Source organism: Musa acuminata, chromosome BXJ3-8 (genome assembly GCF_036884655.1).
Source record: "Musa acuminata AAA Group cultivar baxijiao chromosome BXJ3-8, Cavendish_Baxijiao_AAA, whole genome shotgun sequence".
Taxonomy (NCBI): domain Eukaryota; kingdom Viridiplantae; phylum Streptophyta; class Magnoliopsida; order Zingiberales; family Musaceae; genus Musa; species Musa acuminata.
The window spans coordinates 47,711,608-47,723,449 of record NC_088356.1 but is presented as its reverse complement, the minus strand read 5'-3'; the positions used below and the strand labels follow the sequence as shown (position 1 = coordinate 47,723,449).

Here is an 11,842-nt window from a genome sequence, read left to right as displayed (position 1 = left end):
TGTACCAAATTAATTGCTTTTCATTTTTGTCCAACTACATAACAAAAATACAAGTCTCCTTAATCATGTCCACTAGTAAGAACATGAAGACAAAGGGATTAGAAAGTGCAGGATGGTCATATCTTTTCCCTTGGTGTATCTAATTAAGCAGATGTTCAAGTGTACACATTATACAACATTCTTAGGGTCATATATATTCCCTTGGATGTATCCAACTATCCATGAAGTATACAACACATTCCATTCTACTAAACTCATGTAAAAATGTGTTCTGGATAGTTTATATTCAGTGGAAGCGCAGCATTTGGAAGTTGAAGACCCACTGATGAAGGGATTGGATATAAAGATCCTTGGATGTTATGGTGCCTGCTTCTCCTATTGATTTGACTCTGCTGGATTCTGATAGCTGAGGTGGAAGCTTTTTCAGTTGATCGACCGTGGGAGGATGCCCCACTGGTGCAAGAAGCCTTCTCCTGTGGTTACTTCTAAGACCAACAATGCCAGGACGGCTAACATGGCTGCTCTGCCATTCCAGGTCTCGGCACTTCTGGTCCAACCCCATTCCCACACTGTCACTGGAGGAGGAAGCTCGCCACGTTTTGAGTCATATGCTGCCAGGAGCTCCTCTACGCTTCCAAGCGGAACAAGTGACTGCAGTCACCAAAATCATTCTAGCATTAGGCTTTACAACAAAGCAATTTCTATCCTCCAAGAAACTGTTTGCAAGTTCAGACAACATAATATACCCATATAATTATTGAGGACTTTGCAATATCAAGATGATATAACGATTAAGGTTTTAATCACTGCAGGATGTAAGTAGGCTCAACAAAGTCGACGCTGACCATCATATTAAATCATTCAAGTAACGATCACAATTTGATTCAATTTAGTATGATAATAGTGCTTAATTCTGGAAATCCAGCAAGCCATCAGGTCTTCTCAGGAAAGGCTGTGAAGCAAATCTTGAGAACCATTCTAGAAGTAGTCCCCACTTTAAGATCAAAATAGTACCTCACACTCTTTTTTATTTGCTTCTTAGAGCATAGTAGTTTATCCGAAACATTCAACAAGATAAGTCCAAAAAAGGAAAAAGCTACTAACACATTATTGGCTTCGAATATTGCTTATTAAGCAAAATGTCACAGATCTTTCAGATATATCTAAAAAGTAAACAACATAATTAGATACCATAATATGGGCATGTCAAACTAAATAAAAAATACTCAAGGATTAGTCACCATAAGACCTAGATATGGGGAAGGCTTGAACACTACCTATAACAATGTTTAACTATTATCCTTCTTCACTCTTACTGTAGTGTCCAAAGCCAGACTCGTAAATTAGTAAGAAAAAGCCTCTAGCATTCATTAGCTTGTGGTATTTGCTGAAAATTAACAAATGTTACCTGCCGAGCCTCAAGACTGGAAGCTGCCATTGCTCCTACATAAGGAAGACTTTCGATAACAGCGTCTGCAAGATCAGAAATGAATGTGGGCTCACATCCTAAAGCAGGTACGCGCCCCCAGTTCTGAATGCCTGATTTCAGAGCCAACTCTTTGTACTCCACATCAATTTCTTCAAGGGTTTCAATATGCTCACTGACAAAGCTGCACATTGAATACCAAAAAAGTAAACAACTATATGTTACCCAACACTAAAAATAATTGAATTATGTCTCATCTGCATAAATACAATTTTTAAAGGAATCTGAAATATTCATTTGACATTGAAGAAAAATGAATGATGTGATGCAACTATACCTAATGGGAACAGCAAGTAGACTTTTGACTCCTTTTTGCCCAAGCTCAACTATTGTCTCATCGGTGTAGGGTCTCAACCATTCGACAGGTCCAACTCGACTCTATGAAACCATCCAATGAAGCTTAATAAAAGATCCTATTATCAATTGTGGAAGTCTCAAAGGAATCATAAACATTGTATCCAGTAACTTTGGCAGTTGGCAATTATGAACAACAAAATAATACAAAATAGAATGAACAAAGAAAATTTAGATCACAAGAACTCCATTTACTTATCTCTAAAAACTACCTACACTTCAAAAAGTGATGAAATAATGGTAACACTACAAATATATATATTTGCATCTATATATAGAGATGAGCCCGTTCATCAAAATGTAGTTTAAGATTTCAAAATTTTCATTTCTTAATAAGCTGGATCAAAGTAATATATTTATAGCCTAGACTTTATCAATTCAAAAGTTGTGCACAACCACCAACCATATGATGAAAACAATCAGATGGACGACTCACTATCTGAAGGCAATAAATGAGGGTGAAGAAAAAGGAACAGAAATTCAGGAGCTAATCTGACTGATCTTAGTTGTTAAGCAGCCATAAGACAGTGGTGGAGGCATAGAGAAGAGAGAAACCCAAAATACAGAACAAAGAGAAATAAAGGCGGAGAATAGAGAGGTGATAGAAGATAGAAATAATAGAGGAAAAGGCAGAATATAGAACAAAAAAGACAGAAAATAAGGGCATCAAGTCAAAAATAAATTCCCATCTTTGCCAGTACTGTTAGTTCAGACGTGTGAGACCTCTACTTAAAGACTGAACATTGTGAAAATAAGAAAGCTCTGATGTTCAAAAATGTAGTTTATGCTTTCTGTTGTCAATTTGCTGTATTGTTATGTGCCAAAATCGAACCCAAAATAAGGCCTAAATTTATCTTGTTGATCACTTTTCACATCTTCAGATTTGGTAAATATGCAAGTGAGATTTTAATTAGTAATCATAAAAATTGAAACCACAAATTAATCTCCCACATGAAACATGATAAGATGATTGCGAGAGAAACTATGACTAGTTTAGATGTGACATAAATTGTCTCCACTCTCCAGTATATTAGTAGTTGCATCTGTTACTTTATTGAAGACAACAAAAGGGTATACCTAGGAGTTTTAAATGTATGATGTACTTTACACAGACACACCTATTGATTTTTACTCAATTGCATGCACATATACTAGACATTGTTGAGTGGAAAAATATAGCATGTGTACTTACCTGCAGAAACACATTCCCACAAGAATATAGCCAAGCTCAAGCACAAACATACATATAAAACACACACATATAAGAGAGTGAGAAACAAGTAACACAATAAGGACTGCAGACATTCATAATTAACATAACTACAGCTAGCATTCTGACCACAAAAGAGAACATGTGCAAAGAAACAACCAATTATTAAGCTTACAAAATATCATGAACAATAAATTCGGTTACCTGGTAAGCAAGGGTGTATGCATTAGTAATGCCTCGTTTTTCCAGCTCTTCCATTATTAGATCTACACATTCCTCCATTTCTGCTTTGTAAGGGTCCCCAGCTTCTTCCACATAAGCTAGCGGAACACCATGAGCACTAAAAAACATCATAACCTACAATGCAGTTTTCCAATTAAAGTTATGATATTTTAGTTGAACAAGAAATGTACGATCAGTTGGCATTTTAATTTTGAAGGTACAAGGGGCAAAGAAGAAGCTTCATAAAGGAAAGGGTAAGCTACTTGAAAAAATGGGGAAGAATTCCAATTTAATATGCAAGGTAAACATATTAGGTCAAACTTATCAGTGGTTTTCAGTAGGTTTTGTGAGCCAATCTTTTCCTCATTGTCACAACAAGATCCGTCAACCATTATCAAAGCGGAAAAGGACTGTGTCCTTTTTTCATCTATTATTTAAAAAAAAAGTCGCATGCACAACCTTTTCAAATTAATGACGCTTTATTACAACAGGCTAAATCAGCTCCTATCATCACTAAAACTTGGAGCCCAAAAGGACAGAAATGTGCTGTTTTTTTTTCTTCATTCAACAGTTACAGCTTATATTATCCTTGATATCATAGACAGCTCAACAGAGATGTAACAAAAGGCACTAATGTAGTACCCAATCAGGAAGCTCAACAGCTTTATCCATCTTTATGTGATTTCTGACATGTCAAATCGAACCACTACACTCAAATGACTAATAAAAGATAACAATCAAGGAATTGTGCAAGATAGTTTATTTTTGCAACTACCCTTGTGCTAGTGATTAAATAATGAACAAGCATTGTACAAGCATGTATGTGCCAACAGACACAGGCCCTCCACCATCCCAGTGCTCCATTAGTTTGGTATTGGTAATTAATATGCCATTTCTTGATGTGACAGCTGCCACAATTGGCCAAAGATGCCTTGATATCACAAATATGACAATGTATTCAAGACCCAGCATACATCTCATGTGAATTGTGATGAGATCATTCCACATGCCACCGTGAGAATACAAGCATGTCAAAAAAAAAATCCAGGATCAAGAATGAACAGTCTGTTACACACATGATCATTTCCAGATATAACTAATCAAATAGGGTGCTTAGAGCTGATTAGAGAAAATCCCCACCAACCATTCCCAAAAAGTGAGATAAACTCTTCCCTTCATCAATATTTGCTTTCGAATTTTGAATATAACAATCAATAGCTTGTGGCGTTATCTTTCTGAAAAATTCTATCAAAATCAAGAGTAAGTTGATATATGCTATCTCATTATGGGAACCAAATTACGTAGTTCCATGAGTGCAAGCTGAGCTCTAAGGAGCAAAAGATAAATTAGTTCCTATATTAAGCCATGTATTCCAAGGAACAAAAGATGCAAAATAATACGAAAAAAAATGTGACCATCAAAAGTATATAGATTGTAATCAGATCAATTTGCACCTTCTCAGGGGATTCAAATTTTTGCACCTCCTTTTCAATTAAATCTGCCATCGCCTTGATGTATCCTTCTCGTTGATACCAGGATGGTATAACTGTATGTTGCATATTTACCAAATATTCGTCATCCCTACAAAGCCAAATCAATGTCACAAATTTATACAGAAGAAACTTGAATGCTAGTGGTCAAATTTAAACACATGACCTGAATATACTTTCCAACAACCGAAGACTTGAGCCACTAGTTGATATTGAAAACTGTGGGTACAGAGGAAGCACAACAAGTTTTGTGATCCCATCCATTTTAATCTGCGAGTATAAAAGGTCAAATAATGAAGTGCACTGGAGCAACTATGCACTTTCTTCACGTCATATTAGTAGTAAATTAGTATGACAAATACTCATGGATATTGCTCATACCTCAAAGGTTTCGTCATGCAAATTTAACTAAAAGTGAGAAAAAATGCAACATCACTTGTAAAAAACTTTAGTTCTCTAATAAAATATTAAGATTCAAGATCCAGAAAATTGCTGAACCAGCAATCTTATTGAAATAGTTCCAAGAGTTAAAAGGAGAATCTACCACACATGAACCAAATTAGAGAAACTTACGAATCTGCTTAGTAATACAGAAAATTGAGAAGTTTAGTGAAACAGATAAAACAGAATATTGCTAAATTGAGAAGTTTTGCAATTACAAGTTTAGTGAAACAGAAAAAACTTACAACGAAAGAAACAGATAATGCAGAAGCTAAAACTAAATTGCAACTAAAATAGGGTAGGTTATTATAGCCTGAAAACAGCATGGTTACAAAAAAATTACTGTGCTTTTTTATCATAGTCCCTTTCATACAACCAAATTGAGAACTGTGGCTCGGGGGCATCATTGAAATATAAAGGAATCATAATCACAAATTTCGAGGACTCTGTATACAGTTTTTGATGGACCTAATTAATGTATTACTAAAAGCCATCGATATATGCCTTCTAGACACAAGCAAACATGCTCATCACAACAAAACTTATCACATAATGGAACCTCTTTTTTACTATAATCTGTTATATATGATTTCGACAGTTTTTAGCATATATTCACTGGACTTTTTAGACAGTCTAGCACAAATTTGACGAGTTCTATTGATTGTCATTTTCATGATAACTCATAAATCAACAGGTGTTGTAAGAGCTAGATGATGCAAGAGCAAAAGAACCGACTAAAAAAACAAGTCATACTAGAAAGAAAAAATGAAAAAGGGTTTCCTCTATCAATTAAGTATTAAAGTTCTGATTGTACCGGTCAGTATGGACTGACTTTTACAGTCCAATGGCCGATGGTGTGCGGAATGGACAATATTGACCAGTCGGATCTGGAACCAAAACTTACCAGGTAAGCTTACCACACTGGCTTACCAGGTGATAAGCTAACTGGTACTGGGCTGCACTAGATGGTAAGCCTTTCTTCAAGTACCAATATCTATGTACTGCTTTTCTCTTTCTTTTTCTCTGCTTCTTCTGCTACTGCTTCTACTCCTCCCTATCATTTCGTTGTGCTGCCAAGTGTCACCTCTGCCTTTGTTGCTCATTTGCATCATTGCGTCACTGCCTCTCCTCCATAGTATGGTACCACCTGTACTGCTCCATCTCCACCTTCTCTCTCTGTTTGTAGCGGTTTGGTTAGTACCAACCGATACTGAGTCGAACTGACATTCTGTATATTATATGACACAGACACTGTACCGATTTTGTAGCTGACTGGTATCAAATGGTATCAATATTGGGCCAAAATATTAATCCTTGCTGTCAACAACCATTGGTATTTCTTTGCTAGGTTGAAATTTGACAATGAAACAGGTATGCTAAAATACTGGTGAAACCAATACATAACCAACATTATTTTTTTATTCTGACCAATGACCGATAACTGAGCCATAAGCTTGACATCACTTGGTATACCATTTTTGTTATGTGGTACCAAGAAGGACTAGCGACTATACCACTTAGTATATCGGTCTGATTGGTTGCTAAAACTGGTATCAGATAGTATTTAAAACTTTGGAAAGCGGGCATATCTTTTAAAGCTAGTCTCACTTTTATTCTGTTTAAATTTCTTGAAGTGTAGAAAATCAAGTAAAGGAGGGCCTATCATAATTACTTATTGGATAATCCTCTGACAGTTTCCTTCATAAAAATAGTTATTATAGATAAGTGAACCTAATTATAAATTTTAAAGTACCACAATTTAGGTGATACTTAGTAGCCATGCCCTGTTGTTTGTATTTTGTAAAGCATGAAAAGTCTTCATGGATTTGGCCATAATGTAGAAAATTAAGCATATAGATATTTTAAATGGGCATAATATGTCCAATGATGTATGAACTTTGTAGACAATCACATAACAGTTGTAAATGCTTCTATTGAGGTACAAAAGATAATGAACTTAAGAAACAAGATTTTGATACAAAAACAAGATAACAATTGGAAAAAAATAAAATGATTAGCCAGAAATCATAATCGCATTTATATGAAATTTCCTGTATGAATATTCATTCAGATAAAAGGCACTTGATTTACACTTCAACTCACATGTTTGATGACAAACTTCACTTAGGAAAATAACAATGACAATGTTCTGCAACTATGATAGCATATTTTTATGCAAAAATGCACTGATTATTTACCTGGTTGATGGCTTCTTCAGTAAATGGATGCCAATAACGCATTCCTACATATACCTTTGCTGGAACATTCTTGTCGTGCAAGGCCTTTCTTAATGCTTTTGCCTTAATAATACACAGAAAATTTCAATTAAAATAAGTAAACAGTAATTGATGTCAGAATTTTGAATACAATTGTAATGAGTAAAATTTTAAAGGAGAGGGTAATAATTAGTCAAAAGGAAAATATTTGTAAGCTTCTTTATTCTATCTCCTTACAGCAGTTTGTGAAAAATGCCCCAGGCAAATGACAGTAATATTTTGCAAGAACTATTATACACACTTACACAGTCATGCCAATATTTGGCAAAAAATAATCGAGCAGGCTTCTTGGCAATTTTGTCCTATTTAGAGGCATAACTTTCTCTAATCTTCTGCAAAGTCAATCCAGATCCACCTATCCCCCGTTTTAATGACAATCAAACTAAGCCGAATGATCTCTACTTGACAATAAGTCTATTTTTCTGAGAATCATGAAAGTCAAGCACGTGGTCCAGGTCCAAGGTTGAAACATCCTGAAAATTCCGGCTAATTAATGATGGTTGAGTGTCCTATTGAAAAATGTACTGTGTTTAACCATAGCATAACCGAGAATTCATCTGGTGCTACCTAGGTTAGCTGATAATGATTTTATCCACAAGATGTTGGGATCAAGACACGTCTTCAATACTTACCCTTTGCAAAAAAATTAAAAAGTAAACTTAAGAAATAACAGAATGTCTAGTTTATTTTGATAACTTTTGTTTTTCAGGATGTGAACAAATTTTCTAGAAGAATAAAAATCCAGTTGAAAAAGTAGGTACAATGTCACTATAGATATCATATGGTCAACATTAGACAAGGAAGACTACAAGAGCCCCAATTTCTATAGTACTTCAAAATCCCTATATCAATTATTTAAATACCGGTTGGATTGGTATGTGTCGATCGATAATTACAGTCCTTCCAAGTACCAATAATGAAATGTATAGCTTGACAGTTACACACTTTGTTTTATTTTTTATATAAAAATGATATTGAACAGTACAAGTTTGTATATCACCTGGTATGTCTTTATGATACTGGTTCAATAGATTACTAAAATTGATGTCAGACCGGTATTTAAATCCTTGCCCTGCACTATGATTTTTTTTTTTTTTTTTGCTTCTGCTACAGATACATTAAGTTGACAACCAAATTTTCAAAGGATGAAATAGTTGTCTTGCTCACTAACATACTAGGAAGATGTGTACTGTTTCATTTTTTTTTAACCAAGGAAGATGTTGTACGTTAACAAATGCAAAACTGACCACAGTTGAAAGTTGAAACATTGTCATGCATCTATGTTATGTCTAACCAATAATATTAGAATATAGAAATAACTAAAATTTGAGCTTAATAAGAGAAGAATTTATTTCATTACATTCCTATTAAAGACAAGGACAGAAAGAGAAAGTATACTTGAAAATAATTTCTCAACCAAAATTGAATGAAAAATAACTTACTTGTGCATCAGTTATCTGTCTGAGTGGAGAACCACCACCAATAGAAGCATAACCTTCTTTGCTTTTGGGCGCCCTAACAACAGAGATGAATTGAGCCAAAGGCTTCTGAAGAAACCGGAACATCCTAGGAAGTCGAATGATGTCCTGTCAATACACAGTATTATTAGTTTTGTTCCAAGGAATTACAAATAAGATAAATACTAATAAGGACACTTCATATTGCTTGTCATGTCATTGTCAGACAATGGTACTTCTCAGCTTCTTTCAGTCAAGTGAGAATACTTTGTTGTATAAAAGAAAAATGTATAGACAATGGTATACATCAATTGACAGACAAAGTTCACTTGCATCATGTGGGTGACTCGTTCACATGATGGAAATAATTTGTTGCTCACATGAAAAACCAAGGTTCAAGTTATGGCAAAGTGACACATGGAGATCAAAAGGAGAGAATCACTTAGATAATCACCTTGAATAGCCTTACTCTGTGGCCTTGTGTATTAGATATTAGATAAGCACCTTGTTTGTCTCATACGCCAGAACAAGTGTCAAATGGTGCCTACCATCTGTAGTTCCCTACCTCCTACAAAGTTTTACAATTACAAAGTAACCAAACTTTATGAATGCATACTTTTTTTTTTAATGAGTATTCACATATTTCCACACAAAATGATGTTTTTGAAAATAAGATCTTCCAATATACCAACGTAACCAGAATGATTTTCCATAAAGACATAATAAGTTTAACATAGTTTTCATACTCAAAAGATATAAAAGAATGAAAAAGAAAGTACAAATTCATTTACCGGATCAGCAAATAGATTAAACAAGAATGGTTGAACATCGTCGAGAGTTTCTGGACCACCGAGATTGAGTAACAAAACCCCAACTCTTTCATTATCCACAAGAATTGTACCCTGTGATGCCTGGGATGTTGAGGTCAGTAATGCTTCAGAAGATGATGAGTATACTTTAGATGATCGCTTATGATTGGATGAGGACAGATCAGGCTGCCATGGATAGTTTTTCGGAACTAAAGGTTTCATCCAATAGCATGGTCCAACACCAGATTTCATGTGTTGCCAAGAAGAATGACCCAACATCTGAGTTGAGCATGTTGCTGGCAGTAGAACCCTGTCACATGCAAAAAATAATTAGTTATCCAAAAGAATGTCAGTGCCCCATAATTATCATGAAGGTAAATACTCCAACAAGGTGATTCTACGAATGTGAGCATGAAAAGAATCACAAGTGAGATCATGCATCACATATTAACCAAATGAAATTGGTTAGTGAAGGTAAAATAACTAACAAAGAGCTACAATAGTAGAGGACCAGGATGATAGATAAATAAGTTACGAGTAGGTCATGTGTGATGCAAGCTGGGATGATGGCGGTTGAATAAAAAAGTTAATTGTTCATTGATTCTTTCAGAATTTATGCATGGCAGCAACATATAAATTAAATAGAGTAATGGATACGAGATTGGATGTTTAAAATGAAGCCTTAGAAGAATGGTAAGAGATACTACTGCAAAGTTAAACTTTAAAAAGAAAAATCTTTCTTTTCTAAAATAAGTTGGAAATATCGACAAGAAATGCAGTGAAGGGTAGCTTATTTCTTCAAATGCAGCTAAATAAAGCTACCGTTGTATATTTCCCTTTCCACAGTCTACAATTAGCTTTCAGGTATCAAGTTTTGCCACTGAAAAAAAACACTCTAAGAAAAAAGATGATACTATAATAATGTTGAAACCAGAGTCTTTAGCTGAGGAATACTTCTCAGGCAAAGATTTCGTCCGAGGCAAACTCGAAGACCGAAGCTCTAGGCTGGCCATCTCTATGACACCCCTGGTACTTGCTTGATGAGACGATGACAACCGCTCCCCTAGAGGAAACGAAACACAAACCAAAGGAAAAAATTGCAAATTTAGCGATTTTATAGGAAATTAAACAAAAAATCCGCTTCTTCCTCCAAAAGAAACATGATTTCCCCATATTCACAAGGAGACGATGTTCGTCTTAAACCAGACAACATAAAAGGGCATGACCAGTAATTGTAGATTAAGCCAGAGTGACATGAAACAGGCCTATTGGGTTCTATTCCAGCGAAAAAAAAAAACACGATTAGTAACTCATTTCTCTCTTCCTGATTTCCCTGATCGGTAAAGAAGATAGGGGAAAGGACGGTGGAGGAGGACTTACACTGCGAGGCAGGAGAGGGGCGGGAGAGCGCCAAGATCTCTATCCCCATTCTTAGGACCTCGAATTCGCCGCCTCCGGCTAGGGATCGAGAATGAGATGGGGGAGGGAGAGTCCAGGAGAGCTGGAATGGGAGTGGATGAGCGAAAGCAGACAACGACGAGGTCGTATACTGGGAAGAGCGATCAAATCCGCAATGGTTGGTGGGAGCTGTTCCCACCACACCGCCCTGTTGATGACGACCGATCGCATACGTGGAAGCCAATCTAACCCTTCATCACTTACTCCGTTCTCGTGGACCTGATCGCACCGCCACACCTGCTCTCTTGACACGGTCGTGTGTGCCGTGGTTTGTTTCCTTGGTGAGCTGGGGATGACGTGTCATATCCGCGTCACTCCCAATTGTGTCGCTCACGAGGATGCTTGCCGGTGCGGCGATGGGTGGGCATTGACGTACAAATGTACCTGATTGGTGATTGGCGAACACTGTGGAGCCCACGACCGGGTAGGAAAAGCGTTAGATTCAAACTTGGATCCCTCGTGGAATCCACGTGAGTACATGGGCTCACCCGCTTGGTGTCACGTGGAGACCATATCCACCCCTGTCTTTTAGGAATTATTACAATTTTGTTACGCAACGTTGACTCTCACAATTTTGACTACTGGTAGCTCATTAATTAATATCGTGGGTAAGGGGCGCAAAACCCTTTATACCCGTTG

At 36.2% G+C, this 11,842-nt stretch overlaps 1 protein-coding gene across 1 annotated transcript; it reads right to left on the bottom strand.

Annotated features, from left to right (window-relative positions):
• On the bottom strand, positions 1-11,287 carry LOC103995960 (ferrochelatase-2, chloroplastic). Its single transcript, XM_009416733.3, has 11 exons — positions 11,126-11,287; positions 10,700-10,808; positions 9,728-10,055; positions 8,922-9,065; positions 7,402-7,503; positions 4,929-5,032; positions 4,727-4,853; positions 3,255-3,407; positions 1,764-1,864; positions 1,409-1,610; positions 1-651 (listed from the first exon to the last, which is right to left on the bottom strand). Exons 1-11 carry the CDS (start codon positions 11,172-11,174, stop codon positions 424-426), a joined length of 1,647 nt encoding a protein of 548 aa, XP_009415008.2. The 5' UTR covers positions 11,175-11,287; the 3' UTR covers positions 1-423.
• Between the last annotated feature and the right edge of the window lie 555 nt (positions 11,288-11,842).